General features: G+C 38.5%; 1 protein-coding gene across 5 annotated transcripts in view; it reads left to right on the top strand.

Moving 5' to 3' along the window:
- Positions 1–21,222, top strand: part of GAN (gigaxonin) — a 96,741-nt gene that overhangs the window by 53,049 nt on the left and 22,470 nt on the right. The window contains exon 10 of one of the 5 annotated variants that reach the window (XM_064273744.1): positions 908–4,265. The exons of the other annotated variants lie outside the window; for them this stretch is intronic. Within the exon in view, the coding sequence (XP_064129814.1) occupies positions 908–1,049 (142 nt within the window). The 3' untranslated portion in view covers positions 1,050–4,265. Of the gene's footprint in view, positions 1–907; positions 4,266–21,222 lie in introns of those variants that run through there. 5 annotated transcript variants of the gene reach the window in all.

Below are 21,222 nucleotides of genomic sequence, written 5' to 3'. Positions count from 1 at the left end.
ATCCCTCCTGACAACATGTCCAAAATATGTAAGACGCAGTCTTGCCATCCTTGCCTCTAAGGAACATTCTGGCCGCACTTCTTCCAAGACAGATTTGTTTGTTCTTTTGGCAGTCCATGGTATATTCAATATTCTTCGCCAACACCACAATTCAAAGGCATCAACTCTTCTTCGATCTTCCTTATTCAGCTTTCACATGCATATGATGTGATTGAAAATACCATGGCTTGGGTCAGGCGCACCTTAGCCTTCAGGGTGACATCTTTGCTCTTCAACACTTTGAAGAGGTCCTTTGCAGCAGATTTACCCAATGCAATGCGTCTTTTGATTTCTTGACTGCTGCTTCCATGGCTGTTGATTGTGGATCCAAGTAAAATGAAATCCTTGACAACTTCAGTCTTTTCTCCGTTTGTCATGGTGTTGCTCATTTCTCCACTTGTGAGCATTTTTGTTTTCTTTATGTTGAGGTGTAATCCATACTGAAGGCTGTGGTCTTTGATCTTCATTAGTAAGTGCTTCAAGTCCTCTTCACTTTCAGCAAGCAAGGTTGTGTCATCTGCATAACGCAGGTTGTTAATGAGTCTTCCTCCAATCCTGATGCCCCGTTCTTCTTCATATAGTCCAGCTTCTCGTATTATTTATTCAGCATACCGATTAAATAGGTACGGTGAAAGAACACAACCCTGACGCACACCTTTCCTGGCTTTAAACCAATCAGTATCCCCTTGTTCTGTCCAAACAACTGCCTCTTGATCTATGTAAAGGTTCCTCATGAGCACAATTAAGTGTTCTGGAATTCCCATTCTTTGCAATGTTATCCATAGTTTGTTATGATCCACGCAGTCTAATGCCTTTGCATAGTCAATAAAACACAGGTAAACATCCTTCTGGTATTCTCTGCTTTCAGCCAGGATCCATCTGACATCAGCAGTGATATCCCTGGTTCCACGTCCTCTTCTGAAACCGGCCTGAATTTCTGGCAGTTCCCTGTCGATATACTGCTGCAGCCGTATTTGAATGATCTTCAGCAAAATTTTCCTTGTGTGTGATATTAATGGTATTGTTCTATAATTTCCACATTCGGTTGGATCACCTTTCTTGGGAATAGGCATAAATATGGATCTCTTCCAGTCAGTTGGCCAGGAAGCTGTCTTCCATATTTCTTGGCATAGTCGAGTGAGCACCTCCAGCGCTGCATCTCAGTTGATATTCCATCAATTCCTGGAGCCTTGTTTTTCGCCAATGCCTTCAGAGCAGTTTGGACTTCTTCCTTCAGTACCATTGGTTCCTGATCATATGCCACCTCTTGAAATGGTTGAATATCGACTAATTATCATAACCCCTACTTAATTCACTTAGCAAAAATAGAAGATGCAGTTGTATCTTAGAAAGTGACTGTACTTTCATAAACTTAATCAAGTGCTTACTCTTACCACATTTGCTGTCCTAGATGTATCTTGACACAAATGTTTTTACCTGTGCAGCACAGCCCCTGGCTGTGGTATGCAGCTGTTGATTGGCTGGTGCCTTTTTCTTCACACCAACTTGCAAGGACCATCAGAAGCAGTTTTATTTTACCCAGCAGGGCCAACAGTACACCAGTACAGTCTTGCCTCAAGACCATACCAGTTCTGCTGTCTGTCACATATTAGCCTGCAGAGATTTTTTATTATCTTGATGTTCCACAAAACATCACATTGGGTTACCCTGTTGACAACATTATGCTTTTTGAATCTGATGATTAGGAAGTAGCAAGTACCATAGATGCCTCAGTAAGACATGTAAACTAGAAGGGAAGATAAACCCCACTCCTGACCAAATCTGTTACCATCGGGATCGTCCGGAGACAGAAAGCACACCAGTAATTTTAATAAGGAAAATTTAATATGCATAGTTTTTAACTAGTAAAAGGTGGCTAACTACTAAAAGGGGTGAAAGAGGACTCTGAAGAATGCAGGAATAGGAAATACAGGAAAGGCAGTTACTACTTTTAGGACTGAGGGAAAGTACCCAAGGAAGGAACAAACCAGGAAGAAGTCCTCCCCACCCATAAGGCTGAGATCCCTATAGTTGGAAGAGGGTGTGGTTGGAGCCCACTGGAAGGCAGAGCGCTGGGGTGCTGTGGATGTGATCTGGACATGTTTCAGACCTCCTGTAGAATTTTTTATTCTTTGGGCACTGCTCATGTACTGCCTTGTACTATAGTTTTTTTTGTTTGTTTTGTTTTTAATGTGTTTTATTGTCTTTTTCTCTATTTGAATGTAAACTTCTTGAGGGTTAAGACTATTTTTTTATTCTCAGAGTTCCCAGTTATCTGTGATAAGTAATGGAATGACTTTCACATGCTTATTGGTCATATGTATTTCTTCTTTTGGGAAGGGTCTGTTCAAATCATTTCCCATTTTTTAATTGGTTGTATTATTGAGTTATAAGAATTCTTTTTATGTTGTGATTATAAATCCATTCTTAAATATATGTATTTTGAATATTTTCTCCCATTGTTTGACTCCAGTATTTTGTAATTCATCTCATGTCATTTTCTTAATGGTACATTTTGAAGAACAAAAGTTTTTATTTTTTATATGGTCCATTTCTGTCACATTTTTAACTTATGGTTCATGCTTTTCGTGTACTATCTAAGAAATTTCTGCCTGCCTATGGTAGCAGCATTTTTTCTCCCATGTTTTCTTCTAGGAGTTTTATAGTTTTAGCTTTTATATTTAAATCCATAATGCATTTAAAGTTAACATTTGTATATGGTATAAGAATTGATGTTCTTTTTTTTTGCATACTGATAGCCTGTTTTTTGAGCACCATTTATTGAAAAGACTTATTGCCCTTTGTATTGCATTAACACCTTTGGCAAAAATCAGTTGACTGCATGTATGTGTGGTCTGTTTCTGGACTTCTCATTATGATCCATTTATGTAATGTCTATCCTTTACACTGTCTTGAATATTTTAGCTTTATAATAAGTTTTGAAATCAGTTAGTATCAGTTCTCTAACTTTCTTCTTTTTAAAAATCACTCTCTATTCTAGGTCAGTTGCATTTCCACATAAATTTTAGAATCAGCACATCAATGTCCACAAAATTGATTTTTTATTGGGATTGTATTGAATCTATAGATCATTTTGGGGAGAATTGACATCTTAATAATAAGTCTTTCAATCCATTGACATGGTGAATCTATTTAAGTCTTTAATTTCTCTGTGTTTTGTAGATGTCAGTATAGAGAAGTCTTGCACACCTTTTAAGTTTATTTGTATATTATGATGCTACTACTGTACGTGGATTTTTATTTATTTATTTCACTGCTAGCCTATAGAAATACAATCAATTTGGGGATGTTACACTTATATCCTCTGAGCATGCTAAATTCACTTATCAATTCCAGTAAATGTTTAGTAGATTCTTAGAGATCTTTTTAAATGCCACGTCATCTCAAAGAGATACAGGTTTCCTTTTTCTTTCTGATGCTTGTGCTTTTTTCCCTTGGCCTTACATGTTGAATATTAGTAGCAAGAGAACTTTTTTTTTTTACCATAAGTATGATGTTAGCCGTAGATTTTTCGTAGGTGCCCTTTATCACTTTGAGGAAGTTCCTTCCTAGTTCTAGTTTGCTGAGAGTTTTTATCATAAATGAGTGTTGAGTATCTGATAAAATGAACCTGTGATTTCCCCTGTTAATATGGTGAATCATATTGATTGATTTTTGAATGTCAGACCAGTCTTGTTCCTGAAACAAACCCTTCTTGGTTATGATATAGTATTTGTTCTGTGTATTTCAGGATATAATTTGATGATTATTTTGTTAAAGATTTTTATTTCTGTGTCCGTGAGGGATATTAGTCTATCGTTTTCTTTCAGTATCTTTGGTTTTTACTGTTTGTTTGTTTTGTAAGGGTATTGCTGGACTTGTAAAATGAGTTGGGAAGTATTCCTTCCTCTTCTGTTTTTTGAAAGAGTTTGTGTAAAATTGGTATCATTCATTTCTGCCTTAAATGTTTGGTAGAATTCATCAGTGAATTTGTCTGAACCTGGAGTTTTCTTTGTGGAAAGGTTTTTGACTACACGTTCAGTTTCTTTAATAATGCTATTAAGGGCATATATGTCTTCCTTTTTTTCCCATAATTTATTATTTTGTTGTTGTTGAGAATATACACAGCAAAACTTACACTAATTCAACAGTTTCTACATGTACAATACAGTGACATTGATTATATTCTTCGAGTTGTGCAACCATTCTCACCCTCCATTCCTGAATTGTTCCTACCTGTTTTTTTTTTTTTTTTTTTTTTTACATAAACTCACTGCCCCCGCAGCTTGCTATCTAATCTTCGATTTGCTGTTGTCAGTTTGATCCCATATAGACAGATCTCCATGTATTTCTTCTTGAATGACTTTGGTAGTTTGTGTCTTTAATGGAATTTTTCCATTTTATCTAAGTACTCGAATTTTTTGGCATGAAGTTGGTCATAATAGTTTCTTATCTTGTGAACGTCTGGAAGGTCTATGGTGATAACTTCTGAACTTGATTATTTGTGTGTGTGTGCGTGTATGTTTCTTGATCAGTCTGGCTAATGGTTTATGAATTGAGTTTATCTTATCCAAGAGCCAGGTTTTGATTTTGTTCATTTTCGGTTTTATTGATCTGTGTTCTTATATCTGTTATTTCCTTCTTTTTACTTACTTTGTCTTTATTTTGATGTTACTTTTCTAACTTCTGGTAGAATTTTAGATCACTGATTTAGACCCTTTTACTTTTATCATACATGTGTTTAAAGCTTTAACCTAAAGCTTTACTTTTCCCATGGAGCACCACTTTAGCTGCATCTCAGAAATTTTAATATGTTTTATTTTGATTTTCATTCAGTTTGAAATATTTTCTATTTTTTTACTTCATCTTTGACCCATTATTCAGAAGTATGTGGAGTGTTTCTTAATATCTCATTGAGGTTATTAGTTTCTAATTTTATACTCTGCATGATTTCTGTCATTTTAAATTTATTAAGACTAGTGTTATGGCCCAGAATGTGGTCTCTCTTGGTGAAAAGAGCCTGTGTACTTGAAAAGAAACTGTATTCTGTGGTTGTTTGGTGGTGGTGGTATTGTTAGGTGTTGTCAAGTCAGTTCCAACTCACAGTGACCTATGTACAACAGAATGAAACACTCCCTGGTCCTGCGCCATCCTCACAATCATTGCTATGTTTCAGCCCATTGTTGGAGCCACTGTGTCAGTCCATCTTGTTGAGGGTCTTCCTCTTTTTCGCTGACCCTCTGCTTTACCAAGCATGATTGCTTTCTCCAGGGACTGGTCCTGCCTGATAACATGTCCAAAGTATGTGAGACAGAGTCTGACTATCCTCGCTTCTAAGGAACATTCTGGATGTAGTTATTCCAAGACAGATTTGTTTGTTCTGCTGGCAGTCCATGGCATTATATTCAATATTCGTTACCAACACCATACTTCAAAAGAATCAATTCTTCTTCAGTCTTCCTTCTCATTGTCCAACTTTCGCATGCGTATGAGGCAATTGAAAATACCACGGCTTGGGTCAGGCGCACCTTAGTCCTCAAAGCGATGTCTTTGCTTTTTAACACTTTACAGAGGTCTTTTGCAGCAGATTTGCCCAATGCAATATCTCGTTTAATTTCTTGACTGCTGCTTCCATGGGCATTGATTATGCATCCAAGTAAAATGAAATTCTTGACAACTTCAATCTTTTCGCCATTTATCATGATGTTGCTTATTGGTCCAGGTATGAGAATTTTTGTTTTCTTTATGTTGCGGTGTAATCCAAACTGAAGGCTGTACTCTTTGATTTTCATCAATAAGTACTTTAAGTCCTCTTCACTTTTAGCAAGCCAGGTTGTGTCATCTGTGTATTGCAGGTTATTAATGAGTCTTCTTCCACTCCTGAAGCTGTATTCTTCCTCATATAGTCCAGCTTCTCAGATTATTTGCTCAGCATACAGACTGAATAAGTATGGTTAAATGACAGTTATTGTTAGGTGTACTGAGCTATAAATTATTGGCAAGATAGTTCATGGTATTCTTCAAATCCTTTGTCTTTACTGATTTTTTTGTGGTTTTATTAATTGCTGAAAGTTAGGTGTTAAAATCTACTGAGGTTTTGAAATTACCTGTTTCTCCCTCTAATCTGTCAAGTTTTTTTTCTTTTTTAGAAATAATGATGACATCTTTCCTGTTTCAAAAAACATTTGTTTAAACTTTGCATACTGCCATTTTATTTTATTTTATTTTTATTGTGCTTTAGGTAAAAGATTACAGAGCAAATTAGTTTCTCATTAAGCACTCAGTACACAAATTGTTCTGTGACATTGCTTACCAACTCTGTGAGGTGTCAACACTCTCTCCTCTTGACCTTGGGTTCCCCATTTCCATTTATCCAGTTTTCCTGACCCTTCCTACATTCTCACCTTTGCTTTTGGTCTAGTGTGCCCATTTAGTCTGGTATACATTTAGGCTGAACTATATGTGTTATTGTTTGTTTTATAGGCCTATCTAATCTTTGGCTGAAGGGTGGACTTCAGGAATTACTTCAGTACTGAGTTAAAAAGGCGTCCAGGGACCATACTTTTGGGGTTTCTCCAGTCTTTGTCAGACCAGTAAGTCTGGCCTTTTTTTGTGAGTTTGAATTTTGTTCTACATTTTTCTCCTGCTCTGTCCAAGACCCTCTATTGTGATGCCTGTCAGAGCAGTAGGTGGTGGTAACTGGGCACCATCTAGTTGTTCTGGGTTCAGTCTGATGAAGGCAGTGGTTGTTGTGGTCCGTTAATTAGTCCTTTGGATAAATTTTTCCTTTGTGTCTTTGGTTTTCTTCATTCTCCTTTGGTCCAGATGCAGTGGGACCAGTAGATGTATCCTAGATGGCTATTCGCAAGCGTTTAAGACCCCATACACTACTCATCAAAGCAGGATGTAGAACATTTTCTTTTGTAACTATGTTATGGCAATTGCGCTAGATGTCCTCTGAGACCATGGTCCCCATTCCACAGCCGGTAACTCAGTCCCTCAGGGAGTTTGGATGTATCTATGAAGCTTCTATGACTTTGCCTTGGTCAAGTTGTGCTGACTTCCCCAATATTGTGCACTGTCTTACCTGTCGGAAACCCTGATGGTTTAGTGGTTAAATGCTACGGGTGCTAACCAACAGGTCAGCAGTTTGAATCCACCAGGCGCTCCTTGGAAACTCTATGGAGCAGTTCTGCTCTGTCCTATAGGGTCGCTACGAGTCAGAATCAACTTGACAGCAGTGGGTTTGGTGTTTTTTTTTTTTTTTTTTTGGTCTTACCCATTACCAAAGTTACCACTTATCTATTGTCTAGTTTGTGTTTTCTCCTTACCGCCCATTCCCTACCTCTTAACCATCAAAGATTGTTTCTTTCTGTGTGTAAATGTTTTAATGAGCTTTTTTTAAAATAATTTTATTGTGCTTTAAGTGAAAGTTACAAATCAAGTCAGTCTGTCACATATAAGCTTATATACGCCTTTCTACATACTCCCATTTACTCTCCCCCTAATGAGTCAGCCCACTCCCTTCTTCCAGTCTCTCCTTTTGTGACCGTTTTGCCAGTTTCTAACCCTCTCTACCCTCCCATCTCCCCTCCAGACAGGCGATGCCAACACAGTCTCAAGTGTCCACCTGATACAAGTAGCTCACTCTTCATCAGCATCTCTCTCCAACCCCTTGTCCAGTCCCTTCCATGTCTGATGAGTAGTCTTCGGGAATGGTTCCTGTCCTGGGCCAACAGAAGGTTTGGGGACCACGACCACCGGGATTCTTCTAGCCTCAGTCAGACTGTTAAGTCTGGTCTTTTTATGAGAATTTGGGGTCTGCATCCCACTGTTCTGCTCCCTCAGGAGTTCTCTGTTGTGCTCCCTGTCAGGGCAGTCATCGGTTGTGGCCGGGCACCATCTAGTTCTTCTGGTCTCAGGATGATGTAAGTCTCTAGTTCATGTGGCCCTTTCTGTCTCGGGCTCATAGTTATCATGTGACCTTGGTGTTCTTCATTCTCCTTTGATCCAGGTGGGTTGAGACCAATTGATGTAGCTTAGATGGCCACTTGCTAGCATTTAAGACCCCAGATGCCACAGTTCAAAGTGGGATGCAGAATGTTTTCATAATAGAGTTTATTATGCCAAATGACTTAGAAGTCCCCTTAAGCCATAGTCCCCAGACCCCCGCCCTTGCTCTGCTGACCTTTGAAGCATTCAGTTTATCCCGGAAACTTCTTTGCTTTTGGTCCAGTCCAGTTGAGCTGACCTTCCCTGTATTGAGTATTGTCCTTCCCTTCACCTAAAGTAGTTCTTATCTACTGACTAATCAGTAAATAACCCTCTCCCAACCTCCCTCCCTCCCCCCTCTCCTAACCACAAAAGAATGTGTTCTTCTCAGTACTATTTCTCAAGAACATATAACAGTGGTCTTACATGGTACTTGTCCTTTTGCATCTGACTAATTTCACTCAGCATAATGCCTTCCAGGTTCCTCCATGTTATGAAATGTTTCACAGATTCGTCATTGTTCTTTATCAATGCGTAGTATTCCATTGTGTGAATATACCACAATTTATTTAACCATTCGTCTATTGATGGACACCTTGGTTGCTTCCAGCTTTTTGCTATTATAAACAGTGCTGCAGTATACATAGGTGTGCATATATCTGTTCGTGTAAAGGCTCTTATTTCTCTAGGGTATATTCCGAAGAGTGGGATTTCTGGGTTGTATGGTAGTTCTATTTCTAACTTTTTAAGAAAATGCCAGATAGATTTCCAAAGTGGTTGTACCGTTTTACATTCCTAACAGCAGTGTATAAGAGTTCCAATCTCTCCGCAGCCCCTCCAACATTTATTATTTTGTGTTTTTTGGATTAATGCCAGCCTTGTTGGAGTGAAATGGAATCTCATCGTAGTTTTAATTTGCATTTTTCTAATGGCTAATGATCGAGAGCATTTTCTCATGTATCTGTTAGCTGCCTGAATGTCTTCTTTAGTGAAGTACGTGTTCATATCCTTTGCCCACTTCTTGATTGAGTTGTTTGTCTTTTTGTGGTTGAGTTTTAACAGAATCATATAGATTTTAGAGATCAGGAGCTGGTCAGAGATGTCATAGCTGAAAATTCTTTCCCAATCTGTAGGTGGTCTTTTTACTCTTTTGGTGGAGTCTTTAGATGAGCATAAGTGTTTGATTTTTAGGAGCTCCCAGTTATCTGGTTTCTCTTTGTCATTTGTTGTAATGTTTTGTATTCTGTTTATGCCTTGTATTAGGGCTCCTAATGTTGTCCCTATTTTTTCTTCTATGATCTTTATCATTTTAGTCTTTATGTTTAGGTCTTTGATCCACTTGGAGTTAGTTTTTGTGCATGGTGTGAGGCATGGGTCCTGTTTCATTTTTTTGCAAATGGATATCCAGTTATGCCAGCACCATTTGTTAAAAAGACTATCTTTTCCCCAATTAACTGACACTGGGCCTTTGTCAAATATCAGCTGCTCATATGTGGATGGATTTATATCTGGGTTCTCAATTCTGTTCCATTGGTCTATGTGCCTGTTGTTGTACCAGTACCAGGCTGTTTTGACTACTGTGGCTGTATAATAGGTTCTAAAAAATCAGGTAGAGTGAGGCCACCCACTTTCTTCTTCTTTTTCAGTAATGCTTTACTTATCCGGGGCTTCTTTCCCTTCCATATTAAGTTGGTGATTTGTTTCTCCATCACTTTGAAAAATGTCATTGGAATTTGGATCGGAAGTGCATTGTATGTATAGACGGCTTTTGGTAGAATAGACGTTTTTACTATGTTAAGTCTTCCTATCCATAAGCAAGGTATGTTTTTCCAGTTGTGTAGGTCCCTTTTAGTTTCTTGCACTAGTACTTTGTAGTTTTTTTTTGTATAGGTGTTTTACATCTTTTGTAAGATTTATTCCTAAGTATTGTATCTTCTTGGGGGCTACTGTGAATGGTATTGATTTGGTGATTTCCTCTTCGATGTTCTTTTTGTTGATGTAGAGGAATCCAAGTGATTTTTTTGTGTTTATCTTGTAACCTGAGACTCTGCTGAACTCTTCTATTAGTTTCAGTAGTTTTCTGGAGGATTCCTTAGGGTTTTCTGTGTATAAGATCATGTCATCTGCAAATAGAGATAATTTTACTTCTTCCTTGCCAATCCGGATGCCCTTTATTTCTTTGTCTAGCCTAATTGCTCTGGCTAGGACCTCTAGCACAATGTTGAATAAGAGTGGTGATAAAGGGCATCCTTGTCTGGTTCCCGTTCTCAAGGGAAATGCTTTCAGGCTCTCTCCATTTAGAGTGATGTTGGCTGTTGGCTTTGTATAGATGCCCTTTATTATGTTGAGGAATTTTCCTTCAATTCCTCTTTTGGTGAGAGTTTTTATCATAAATGGGTGTTGGACTTTGTCAAATGCGTTTTCTGCATCAATTGATAAGATCATGTGGTTTTTATCTTTTGTTTTATTTATATGGTGGATTACATTAATGGTTTTTCTAATATTAAACCAGCCTTGCATACCTGGTATAAATCCCACTTGGCTGTGGTGGATTATTTTTTTGATATGTTGTTGAATTCTATTAGCTAGAATTTTGTTGAGGATTTTTGCGTCTATGTTCATGAGGGATATAGGTCTGTAATTTTCTTTTTCTGTGGTGTCTTTACCTGGTTTTGGTATCAGGGATATGGTGGCTTCATAGAATGAGTTAGGTAGTATCCCATCATTTTCTATGCTTTGAAATAACTTTAGTAGTAGTGGTGTTAACTCTTCTGAAAGTTTGGTAGAACTCTGTAGTGAAGCCGTCCGGGCCAGGGCTTTTTTTGCCGGGAGTTTTTTGATTACCTTTTCAATCTCTTTTTTTGTTATGGGTCTATTTAGTTGTTCTACTTCTGATTGTGTTAGTTTAGGTAGGTAGTGTTTTTCTAGGAGTTCATCCATTTCTTCTTGGTTTGCAAATTTGTTAGAGTACAATTTTCCATAATAATCTGATATGATTCTTTTAATTTCAGTTGGGTCTGTTGTGATATGGCCCATCTAGTTTCTTATTTGGGTTATTTGTTTCCTTTCTTGTATTTCTTTAGTCAGTGTGGCCAGTGGTTTATCAATTTTGTTAATTTTTTCAAAGAACCAGCTTTTGGCTTTGTTAATTCTTTCAATTGTTTCTCTGTTCTCTATTTCATTTAGTTCAGCTCTAATTTTTATTACTTGTTTTCTTCTGGTGCCTGATGGATTCTTTTGTTGCTTGCTTTTTATTTGTTCAAGTTATAGAGACAGTTCTCTGATTTTGGCTCTTTTCTTCTTTTTGTATGTGTGCATTTATCGATATAAATTGACCTCTAAGCACTGCTTTTGCTGTGTCCCAGTGGTTTTGATAGGCAGTGTTTTCATTCTCGTTGCATTCTATGAGTTTCTTTATTCCCTCCTTAATGTCTTCTATAACCCAGTCTTTTCTGAGCAGGGTATTGTTCAGTTTCCAAATATTTGATTTCTTTTCCCTGATTTTTCTGTTACTGATTTCTACTTTTATGGCCTTGTGGTCTGAGAAGATGCTTTGTAATATTTCAATGTTTTGGATTCTGCAAAGGTTTGTTTTATGACCTAATATGTGATCTATTCTAGAGAATATTCCATGTGCACTAGAAAAAAAAGCATACTTTGCAGCTGTTGGGTGGACTGTTCTGTACAGGTCTATGAGGTCAAGTTGGTGGATTGTAGCAATTAGGTCTTCCGTGTCTCTTTTGAGCTTCTTACTGGAAGTCCTATCCTTCTCCGAAAGTGGTGTGTTGAAGTCTCCTGCTATAATTGTGGAGGTGTCTATCTCAGTTTCCAGTCCTGTTAAAGTTTGTTTTATGTATCTTGCAGCCCTGTCATTGGGTGCGTAGATATTTAATATGGTTATATCTTCCTGATCAATTGTCCCTTTAATCTTTATGTAGTGTCCTTCTTTATCCTTTGTGGTGGATTTAACTTTGAAGTCTATTTTGTCAGAATTTAATATTGCTACTCCTGCTCTTTTTTGTTTGTTGTTTGCTCAATATATTTTTTTCCATCCTTTGAGTTTTAGTTTGTTTGTGTCTCTAAGTCTAAGGTGTGTCTCTTGTAGCCAGCATATAGATGGATTGTGTTTCTTTATCTAGTCCGTGACTCTCTGTCTCCTTATTGGTGCGTTTAGTCCATTTACATTCAGCGTAATTATAGATAAGTATGTGTTTAGTGCTGTCGTTTTGATGCCTTTTTGTGTGTGTTGTTGGCAGTTTCATTTTTGCACTTACTTTTTTGGGCTGAGACGTTTTTCTTTGTAATTTGTGTGTTCCTCATTTCCATAGTAGTCGAATTTATGTTTGCTGAGTCGTTATGTTTTTCTTGGTTTTTATTCTGAGTTATGGAATTGTTAGACCTCTTTGTGGTTACCTTAACATTTACCCCTATTTTTCTAAGTAAAAACCTAACTTGTATCGTCCTGTATCGCCTTGTTTTCCTCTCCATATGGCAGTTCTATGCCTCCTGTATTTAGTCCCTCTTTTTGATTATTGTAATCTATTACATAATGACTTCAGCCATTCCCTGTTTTGAGCATTTTTTTCTTTTTAAAATTAATCTTAATTTGTTTTTGTGATTTCCTTGTTTGAGTTGATACCAGGATGTTCTGTTCTGTGACCTTGTGTGTGTTGTGTTGTTATCTGATGTTATTGATTTTCTGACCAAACAATTTCCTTTAGTATTTCTTGTAGCTTTGATTTGGTTTTTGCAAATTCTCTAAGCTTGTGTTTATCTGTAAATGTTTTAATTTCGCCTTCATATTTGAGAGGGAGTTTTGCTGGATAAATGATCCTTGGCTGGCAGTTTTTCTCCTTCAGTGCTCTATATATGTTATTCCATTGCCTTCTTGACTGCATGGTTTCTGCTGAGTAGTCTGAATTTATTCTTATTGATTCTCGTTTGTAGGAGACCTTTCTTTTATCCCTGGCTGCTTTTAAAATTTTCTCTTTATCTTTGGCTTTGGCAAGTTTGATGATAATATGTCTTGGTGATTTTCTTTTTGGATCAATCTTATATGGGGTTCGATGAGCATCTTGGATAGATATCCTTTCGTCTTTCATGATGTCAGGGAAGTTTTCTGCCAACAGATCTTCAACTATTCTCTCTGTATTTTCTGTTATCCCTCCCTGTTCTGGAGCTCCAATCACATGCAAGTTATTCTTCTTGATAGAGTCCCCCATGATTCTTAGGGTTTCTTCATTTTTTTTTAATTCTTTTATCTGATTTTTCTTCAACTATATTGGTGTCAATTGCTTTATCCTCCAACTCCCCGACTCTGCATTCCAATTCCTCGGTTCTGCTCCTCTGACTTCCTGTTGAGTTGTCTAATTCTGTAATTTTACTGTTAATCTTTTGGATTTCTGAATGCTGTTTTTCTATGGATTCTTGTAGCTTATTAATTTTTCCACTATGTTCTTGAATAATCTTTTTTATTTCTTCAACTGCTTTATCAGTGTGTTCCTTGGCTTTTTCTGTAGATTGCTTTATTTCATTTTTGAGGTCATCCCTGATGTCTTGAAGCATTCTGTAAATTAGTTTTTTATATTCTGCATCTGGCAATTCCAGGATTGTATCTTCATTTGGGAAAGATTTTGATTCTTTAATTTGGGGAGTTGCAGAAGCAATTATGGTCTACTTCTTTATGTGGTTTGATATCGACTGCTGTCTCCGAGCCATCTATAAGATATTGTAATGATTTATTTTATATTCACTCACTGAGTCTTATCTTGTTTTGTTTTCTTTCAATATACGTAGATGGGCTACTAGATTGTATTGTCTTGATTGTTGTAGCCTTTGAATCACTTATGTCCTATTACCAGCTGGTTTGGGCTGTTACCAGATGTATAAGCCTGAGTCCATTCACTATTCTTGAGTAGAATCTGATTTTGGGTCACGAAGTGTGTGGGGTAGACTGTCCCCTACTCGCTTAGAAGAGTAGTGGTGATAGTAGTGTGCACCAGATTCTAGTAGCAGCAGGGGGTCACATTCCAGGGGGGCAGGATGCTGACAGGCTTCCCCCAAGTGCCAGTGAGATAGCTGTGTCTCTATTCCTAAAGCATTTTGGTGGGTGGGCTCTGCAGCTGTACCTTAGGCACCCAATGCGTGTACCTCTACAGATTGGTAGATGTTACTATTCTCAGACCCCTGTGGCAGGAGGTTAGGTGGTCTGGGTGGAGCTTCAGCCCTCAGTTACCCGTAGTGGGTCAGTGAGGGCTCTGTTTAATAGGTGGAGATATCAGACCTGGGAAACTTGTCTTTCCAGTAATCCCGCTAAAACAATTACAGTCAGATCAGTATCAGAATTGCCTTTGCAATATAATAGCCACCTTGTTCCCTGTAGGGATGAAAGCCCAAGACTGTGGATCTCATATGCTTGGCTGGAGCTGGTTCTGTATTTTTAGTCCAATTTCGGGAAGTCAGGGAAGGATTCTTGGTCCCTGGGTTTTTTGGAGCTGCTTCTCTCAGGGCAGGAGAATGGGTTAGGAAAAGACAAAACAAACAAACAAGCAAACAAAAAAATGGCAGAGCACTTCACTCTCTGGCCCAGGAAATTCCAATGTTAATGAAGCCGCCTGGGAAGGGGAGGGGAGGGATCCAATAGATAGAAGAGAGTAGCACCCAGGAATATAGACAAAGTTACTTATCTTGCTTGGACTGTTTTATCTGAGATTCCCAAGGGGGGGTAGCCTGTGTGCGTTGGCTGGGTCAAGATTGCCCCCAGGGGTGAGGCCAGCGTCCTGTGCATGTGCTGTCTCAGAAGCCGTGGTCGGTTCCTCCGCTCCTGGTCCAAAGCCCAGCACCACGGTTCCCCGCCTGGGATGCCGCACTCCCGGCTCCAAAACCAGTCGCTGCCTCCCGGTGACTTCTCCTCCTGTCAGCCACGTTGCTGTGCTGCCTGCGTGCACTGGCTGGGTTTCCCCCAAGGTCACTTCAGGGGGCTAGGGCTGCGTCCCGTGTTTGTGCCATCTCAGGATGCCGTGCTCAGCTCCCCTGTGCCCAGTCCAAAACCCGGCGCCAAGGTTTTCTGACTGGGACGCTGCTGGCTCCAGGCTCCGAAAACAGTCTCTGCTTCCCCATGGTTGCTCGTTCGTTCTCTCGTTAGCACCGTTAGTGTGCAGCCTGCTTGTGCTGGCTGCGTCTCTACAGAGGTTACCCCAGGGGGTTAGGGGTTAGGGCTGTGTCCTGTGCCTGCCCCGCCTCAGCAAGCCACTATCAGCCCCGCCGCTCGGCACCAGGAACCGCAAGGGTTCAAGGCTGTGAAGTGGGTCGCGGGTTCCAGAAGCAGTCGCTGGTTCAGGGCGCAGCTTTTTGCTCACCTGTCACTCAGGTCAACTCTTTAGATTTGTGTTTGATGGTCAGGGTTTGTAGATTGTCATGTATGTGATCGATTCACTTGTTTTTCCGAGTCTTTGTTGCAAGAGGGATCCGAGGTAGCGTCTACCTAGTCAGCCATCTTGGCCCCTTAATGAGTTTTTATAATAGTTCTTATACAGTATTTGACCTTTTGTGGTTGTCTTACTTTACTGAGTGTAGTGCCCTCCAGATTTATGCATGTTGTGAGATGTTTCATGGATTCATCATTGTTCTTTATGGTTGCATAGTGTTCCACTCTGTGTATGTACCATAGCTTGTTTATCCATTCATCTGTTGATGGACACTTAGGTTGTTTTCATCTTTTTGCTATTGGGAATAATGCTGCAATGAAGATGGGTGTGTGCATATGTCTATTCGTGTGATGGCTCTTATTTTTCTAGGCTATATTCATAGAAGTGAGATTGCTGGGTTGTATGATATTTCTATTTCTAGCTTTTTTAAGGATATGCCATATCGTTTACCAAAATGATTGTACCATTTTGCATTCCCATCGGCAGTGTATGAGAGTTCCCATCTCCCTGCAGCCTCTCCAACGTTTGTTATTTTCTATTTTTTTTGATTAGTCTCTGTGTCGTCAGGGTGAGATGGCATCTCATAGTAGTTTTGATTTGCATTTCTCTAATGGCTAGCGATTTCCTCATGTGTGTGTTAGCCACCTGAAGAATGCCCTATTTGATGAAGAAGTGTCTGTTGACATCCTTTGCCCATTTTTAAATTGGATTATTTGTCTTTTTGTTGTAGAGGTGTTGGATTTTCCTATACAGAGAGTAAATGTTTGTTGGCTGTGTATGGCCAAGTTTTTTTTTCCCAGTCTGTTGGTTCTCTTTTTACCCTTTTGGGGAAGTCTTTTGATGAGCATAAATATTTAATTTTTAGAAGATCCCAGTTATCTAGCTTAACTTCTGGTGTTTGTATGTTAGCTATGTTTGTATCCTACTGATGCCATGTATTAGGGCCCCTAGTGTTGATCCTATTTTTTCTTCCATGACCATTTATAGTTTTTGCTGTTATATTTAGGTCTTTGATCTGGTTTGAGTTTGTTTTTGTGTATGGTGTGAGGTATGGGTCCTGTTTCATTTTTTTACATGTGGATACCCAGTTTTGCTGGCACCATTTGTTAAAAAGACTGTCTTTTGCCCATTTAATGGACTTTGGGCATTTGTCAAAGATCAGGTGTAATTCTGTCAAGTTTTTAAGGTTCTGTTATTATGCACATACACATTTGATTATTATATCTTCCTCATGAATTGACCCTTTTATCATTATGAAATATATACATCTTTGTATTTGATAATAATTTTTGTCTTGAAGCCTATTGATATAATATAGCCACTCCAGCTCTCATAGCCTTACTGTTTGTATGATATATGTTTCTCCATCCATGTGCTTTCACTTTTTTAAGTTATATCTCTTTGCATTTTTTTAGTGATTGATCTGGAGATTAAAAGATTTAGTCTAAATTTTTCAGCCTTCTTAGGAATAAAATTTATGACTTCATAAAATATAGAAAGCTTCTAGCCATGTAGATTCATTTACCTGCCCCTGCCATCCTTTGTTATACTTTCAAATGTATTAGATCAACATATATTATAAGCCCCACAAGTCAATGTTATAATTTTTGTTTTAATCATGTCTTTTTGTGAAGAGGAAAAAATTAATCTTTTATATTTATACATAATTTGCCATTTTTGATGCTTCATTCATTCATTCCTGAAAATTTGATTCTCTCTAGTGTCATTTACTTTCAGCTTGAAGAACTTCTTTTAGCATCACCTGAAATGTTGATTTAATAGCAAAGAATTCCTGTAGTTTTTCATTACCTGAAAATATTTTCATTAAACCTTGCTCTTGAAGTTTTTTTTTTTTATACTTTAGATGAAGGTTTACAGAACAAACTAGCTTCCCATTAAACAGTTAGTACACATATTATTTTACAACATTGGTTAACAACCCCACAACATGTCAACACTCTCCCTTCTCCACCTTGGGTTCCCTGTTACCTGCTTTCCTGTCCCCTCCTGCCTTCTAGTCCTTGCCCCGGGCCTAGTGTGCCCCTTTAGTCTCATTTTGTGTTATGGGCCTGTCTAATATTTGGCTAACGGGTGAACCTCAGGAGTGACCTCATTACTGAGCTAAAAGGGTATCTGGAGCCCGTACAGGTTTCCCCAGTCTCTGTCAGGCCAGCAAGTCTGGTCTTTTTTTGTGAGTTAGAATTTTGTTCTACACTTTTCTGCAGCTCTGTCTGGGCCCCTGTATTGTGATCCCTGTCAGAGCAGTCAGTGGTAGTAGCTGAGTACCGTCTAGTTGTACTGGACTCCTTTGGCCTAATTTTTCCTTTGTATCTTTAATTTTCTTTATTCTCCCTTGCTGCCAAAGGAGTGAGGCCAGTGGAGTACCTTAGATGGTCACTCACAGGCTTTAAAGACCCCAGATGCTACTTACTGAAGTAGGATGTAGAACATTTTCTTTATAAACTATGTTATGCCAGTTGAGCTAGATGTTCCTCGAGACTGTGGCCCCCACAGCCCTCAGCCCAGTAATTAGGTCCCTCAGGGAGTGTGGTTGTGTCTATGAAGCTTCCATGACTTCACTTTGTACAAGTTGTGCTGGCTTCCCCAGTATTGTGTACTTTCTTACCCTTGTTCTTGAAGAATATTTTTGCTGTAATTCTGGATTGGCAGGTGTTCGTTTTTCTATCACACTTTTTAAAAAAAATGTTCCACTGTTTTTTTGGCCTCTGTGGTTTCTGATGAGAAGTCTGTGGTTTTTCACATTATGTTTCTCTGTATGTAATGTACTGTTTTGTTCTTTTTACATGGATGCCCCAGTGAATGAAAAATAGGCTCCATTCCATGGGAATATAGAAGCCTAGAACAGAGCTATCTCCAAATAGCTCATTTACCCACCCAAAACATGTATTGTTTTTCTCTGGTTGCTTTCAAGATTTTATCTTTGTAATGTGTCACTATCTCTGGCCGCCTCAATATTTTGTCTTGAACTTTGGTATTCAGCATTTTGCCTACAGCGTGCCTCAGCCTGTATCTCTTCAAATATCTGCTCTTTGGGAGTCATTGAACATCTTATATCTATAAATTCTGCCTGTTAATTTTCAACCATTACTTCTTCAGATGTTTTTTTCTGACCCATTTTCTCTCCATTCTTTCTGGAACCACATGTCTGTTTTTGTTGGCAGTGGTATTGTATTTATCTTTTTTTCCTTCTTCAGATTAGATGACTTCTATTAATCTGTCATCAAGTTTGTTGATTCTTTCCTCTGTTATCCCCATGCTGTTGTTATGGACATCCAGTGAATTTTATTTCGAGTATTATGTATTTTCAATTTTAAAATTTGTTTGGTGTTTTATTTTCAGTTTTTTTTTTTTTTAATTTCTCTGCTGAGATTTCCTATCTTTTAATTATAAGTATATTTTCCTTTCTTTTACTGAATATAGTTATGATAGCTGCGATCAAGTGCTTGCCTGATAATTGCAGCATGTGAGTCATCTCAGAGTTGCCGTCTGTTGACTTTTTATTCCCTTAAGAATGAATTTTCATCATTCTAGCTCTTCTCCTATTGAGTAATGTTGGATTGCATCCTGGACATTGTGAATATTATGTTGTTGAGGCCCTGAATTCTCCTATATTTCTCCAAAGACTGTTGCTGCAACACTCTTTAGCAGGTGATTAACTTGGTTAGACTCAGACTGCAGACTGTTGAACCTGCAGGGTGGCAGCTCAGATCTCCATTCAGCTCTTTAAGCCTTAGTTGCAAGCATGTGTTGGCCAGGGGACAGCCAAAGACTTGAGATGTGTTGATGCACATACACTTAGGGGCTCCTCTTCTCTACCTCTCCTCTTTCTCAGTTTCTCCCTTCACACAGCAATCCTGGCAGTACAAAGACTCCCTACTCTTGATTCCTCTACCTAGAAAGATGGCAGAGTTTTCTGTAGCACTCTTAGCTGCCTTACACCAATCAGTCAAAATTCAAATGTTAGGTGAATCAAATGTTGATGATTGTATTTAGCAATATGGCAGCTTAGCTTAGCTTCTGAGTTAGATAAATATTTTGTTTCCATGTTTCTTGGACTTCAAAATATGGAAGCACCTACTTTATAAGTGTTCTTTGAAATAACACTTGTAGTATTCCTATTGAAACCATTTTACATATGTTTTTAATATCAAGGTGTTCTACACCTAAGCTGCTGGCTTTTGGGGTACTTCACAGCATAGGTTAGAGATACCAGAACAATGCCAGTACACCTGTTTGCTCCAATAATGAGTTTAGCCTTGGCCATTGGTAGTACTTAAGGCAATTTAGACACATTCAGGTCTTACTCAGAGACAAGCAGGTCTTCCTCAGATCTGCTGTGACCTGGCTATGCCTGTTGGCTCTTAATGGGGAATTGTTTGGTCAGGTTACCCTGAGTGAATATTATTACATAAAATGGTAGATTTACTTTAAAACCAAACCAAACAAAAAACCTTTTGTCTTGAAATTATTTAGACTTATAGAAAAGTTACAAAAATAGTAGAAGAGTTTCCACCCAGCTTCTCCTATGTACTGTCTTACATAACCATAGTACAGTTATCAAACCAGGATATTTACGTATATATACATTATTAACTACAGAATTCATTTTAATTTTATCAGTTTTTCCCTAATGTCATTTTTCTGTGTTCCGGGTTTCAATCCAGGATCCCACATTGCATTTAGTTGTCATGTTTCCTTAGTCCCCTTTAATCTGCAAGAGTTCCTCAGTCTTTCCTTTTCTTTCATGACCTTGACTCTCTTAGTTTGGGTTTATGTAGTGTTTTCTCATAATTAGACTGAGGTCTTGGATTTCTGGCAGGAATACCACAAAAGCAGTGTTGTGCCCTTCTCTACATCTTCTTGGGGAAAACGTGATGTTAGTATGTCTTATTACTGGTAATGTTAACCTTGATCACTTAGTTAAGGTGCTGTCTGTTGGGTTTCTCCACTATAAAGTTACTTATTTTTCCCAGTGTAATTAATAAATATCTTGGAGGAGATAATTTGAGATTATGCGAATATGCTGTTTCTCCTCAGACTTTCACCCCACTAATTTTAGCATCCATCCATGGACCTCATCTGCAGTAGTTACTACCATGAAGCTTGCTTGATTGTGATTTTGTGTTTTCCTCATTCCTTCTACATTTATTCATTGGAATTTCTCTGTAAAGAAGAGCTGTCCCTTCAACTCTGCTTTTTAATTTATCGAATTATTTATGTAAGTATGAACTCATGGATATTTGTTTTATTCTATGAGTTGTAAATCCAGTACTATCATTATTTTCATTATTTTGTTGCTCAAACTGTTCTAGCTTTGACCATTGGCAGCGACTTCCTTTGGCTCCTGTGCCCTTTCGATCTGCCCTTTTTTTTTTTTTTAATACTTACAACTACTGGTTTTATTATAGTAAAAGGATATAAATCAGGATCATGATAAGCCAGGTCTGGGAAGATTCCCAAAGTGGAGTTGCATGTCTCAGAGAGGGCACAACACCCTCCATTCGCTAAACAGGAAGCTCTCTGAGCCCCATTGTTCCAGGCTTTTATCAGCCAGTCCTACATGATAGGCTAAATCATGCTTCCTGACACTAGTTGATATTGACCTCCCAAATGAGTCTTCTCTGGTCTGGCCAGCTAGCAGAAGTCCTCAGGTATGGCCTGAAAGTCCCAGACCAAGGCACCCCAGTTACTTCAAGGGTTATTTCTCTGGAGTCAAGTACAAAGGCCATCTTACTTAGGGTAA

This window comes from Loxodonta africana, chromosome 21, assembly GCF_030014295.1.
Source record: "Loxodonta africana isolate mLoxAfr1 chromosome 21, mLoxAfr1.hap2, whole genome shotgun sequence".
NCBI lineage: Eukaryota > Metazoa > Chordata > Mammalia > Proboscidea > Elephantidae > Loxodonta > Loxodonta africana.
Note: the sequence above shows the minus strand (reverse complement) of the source record. Positions and strands in the feature narration are given on the sequence as shown.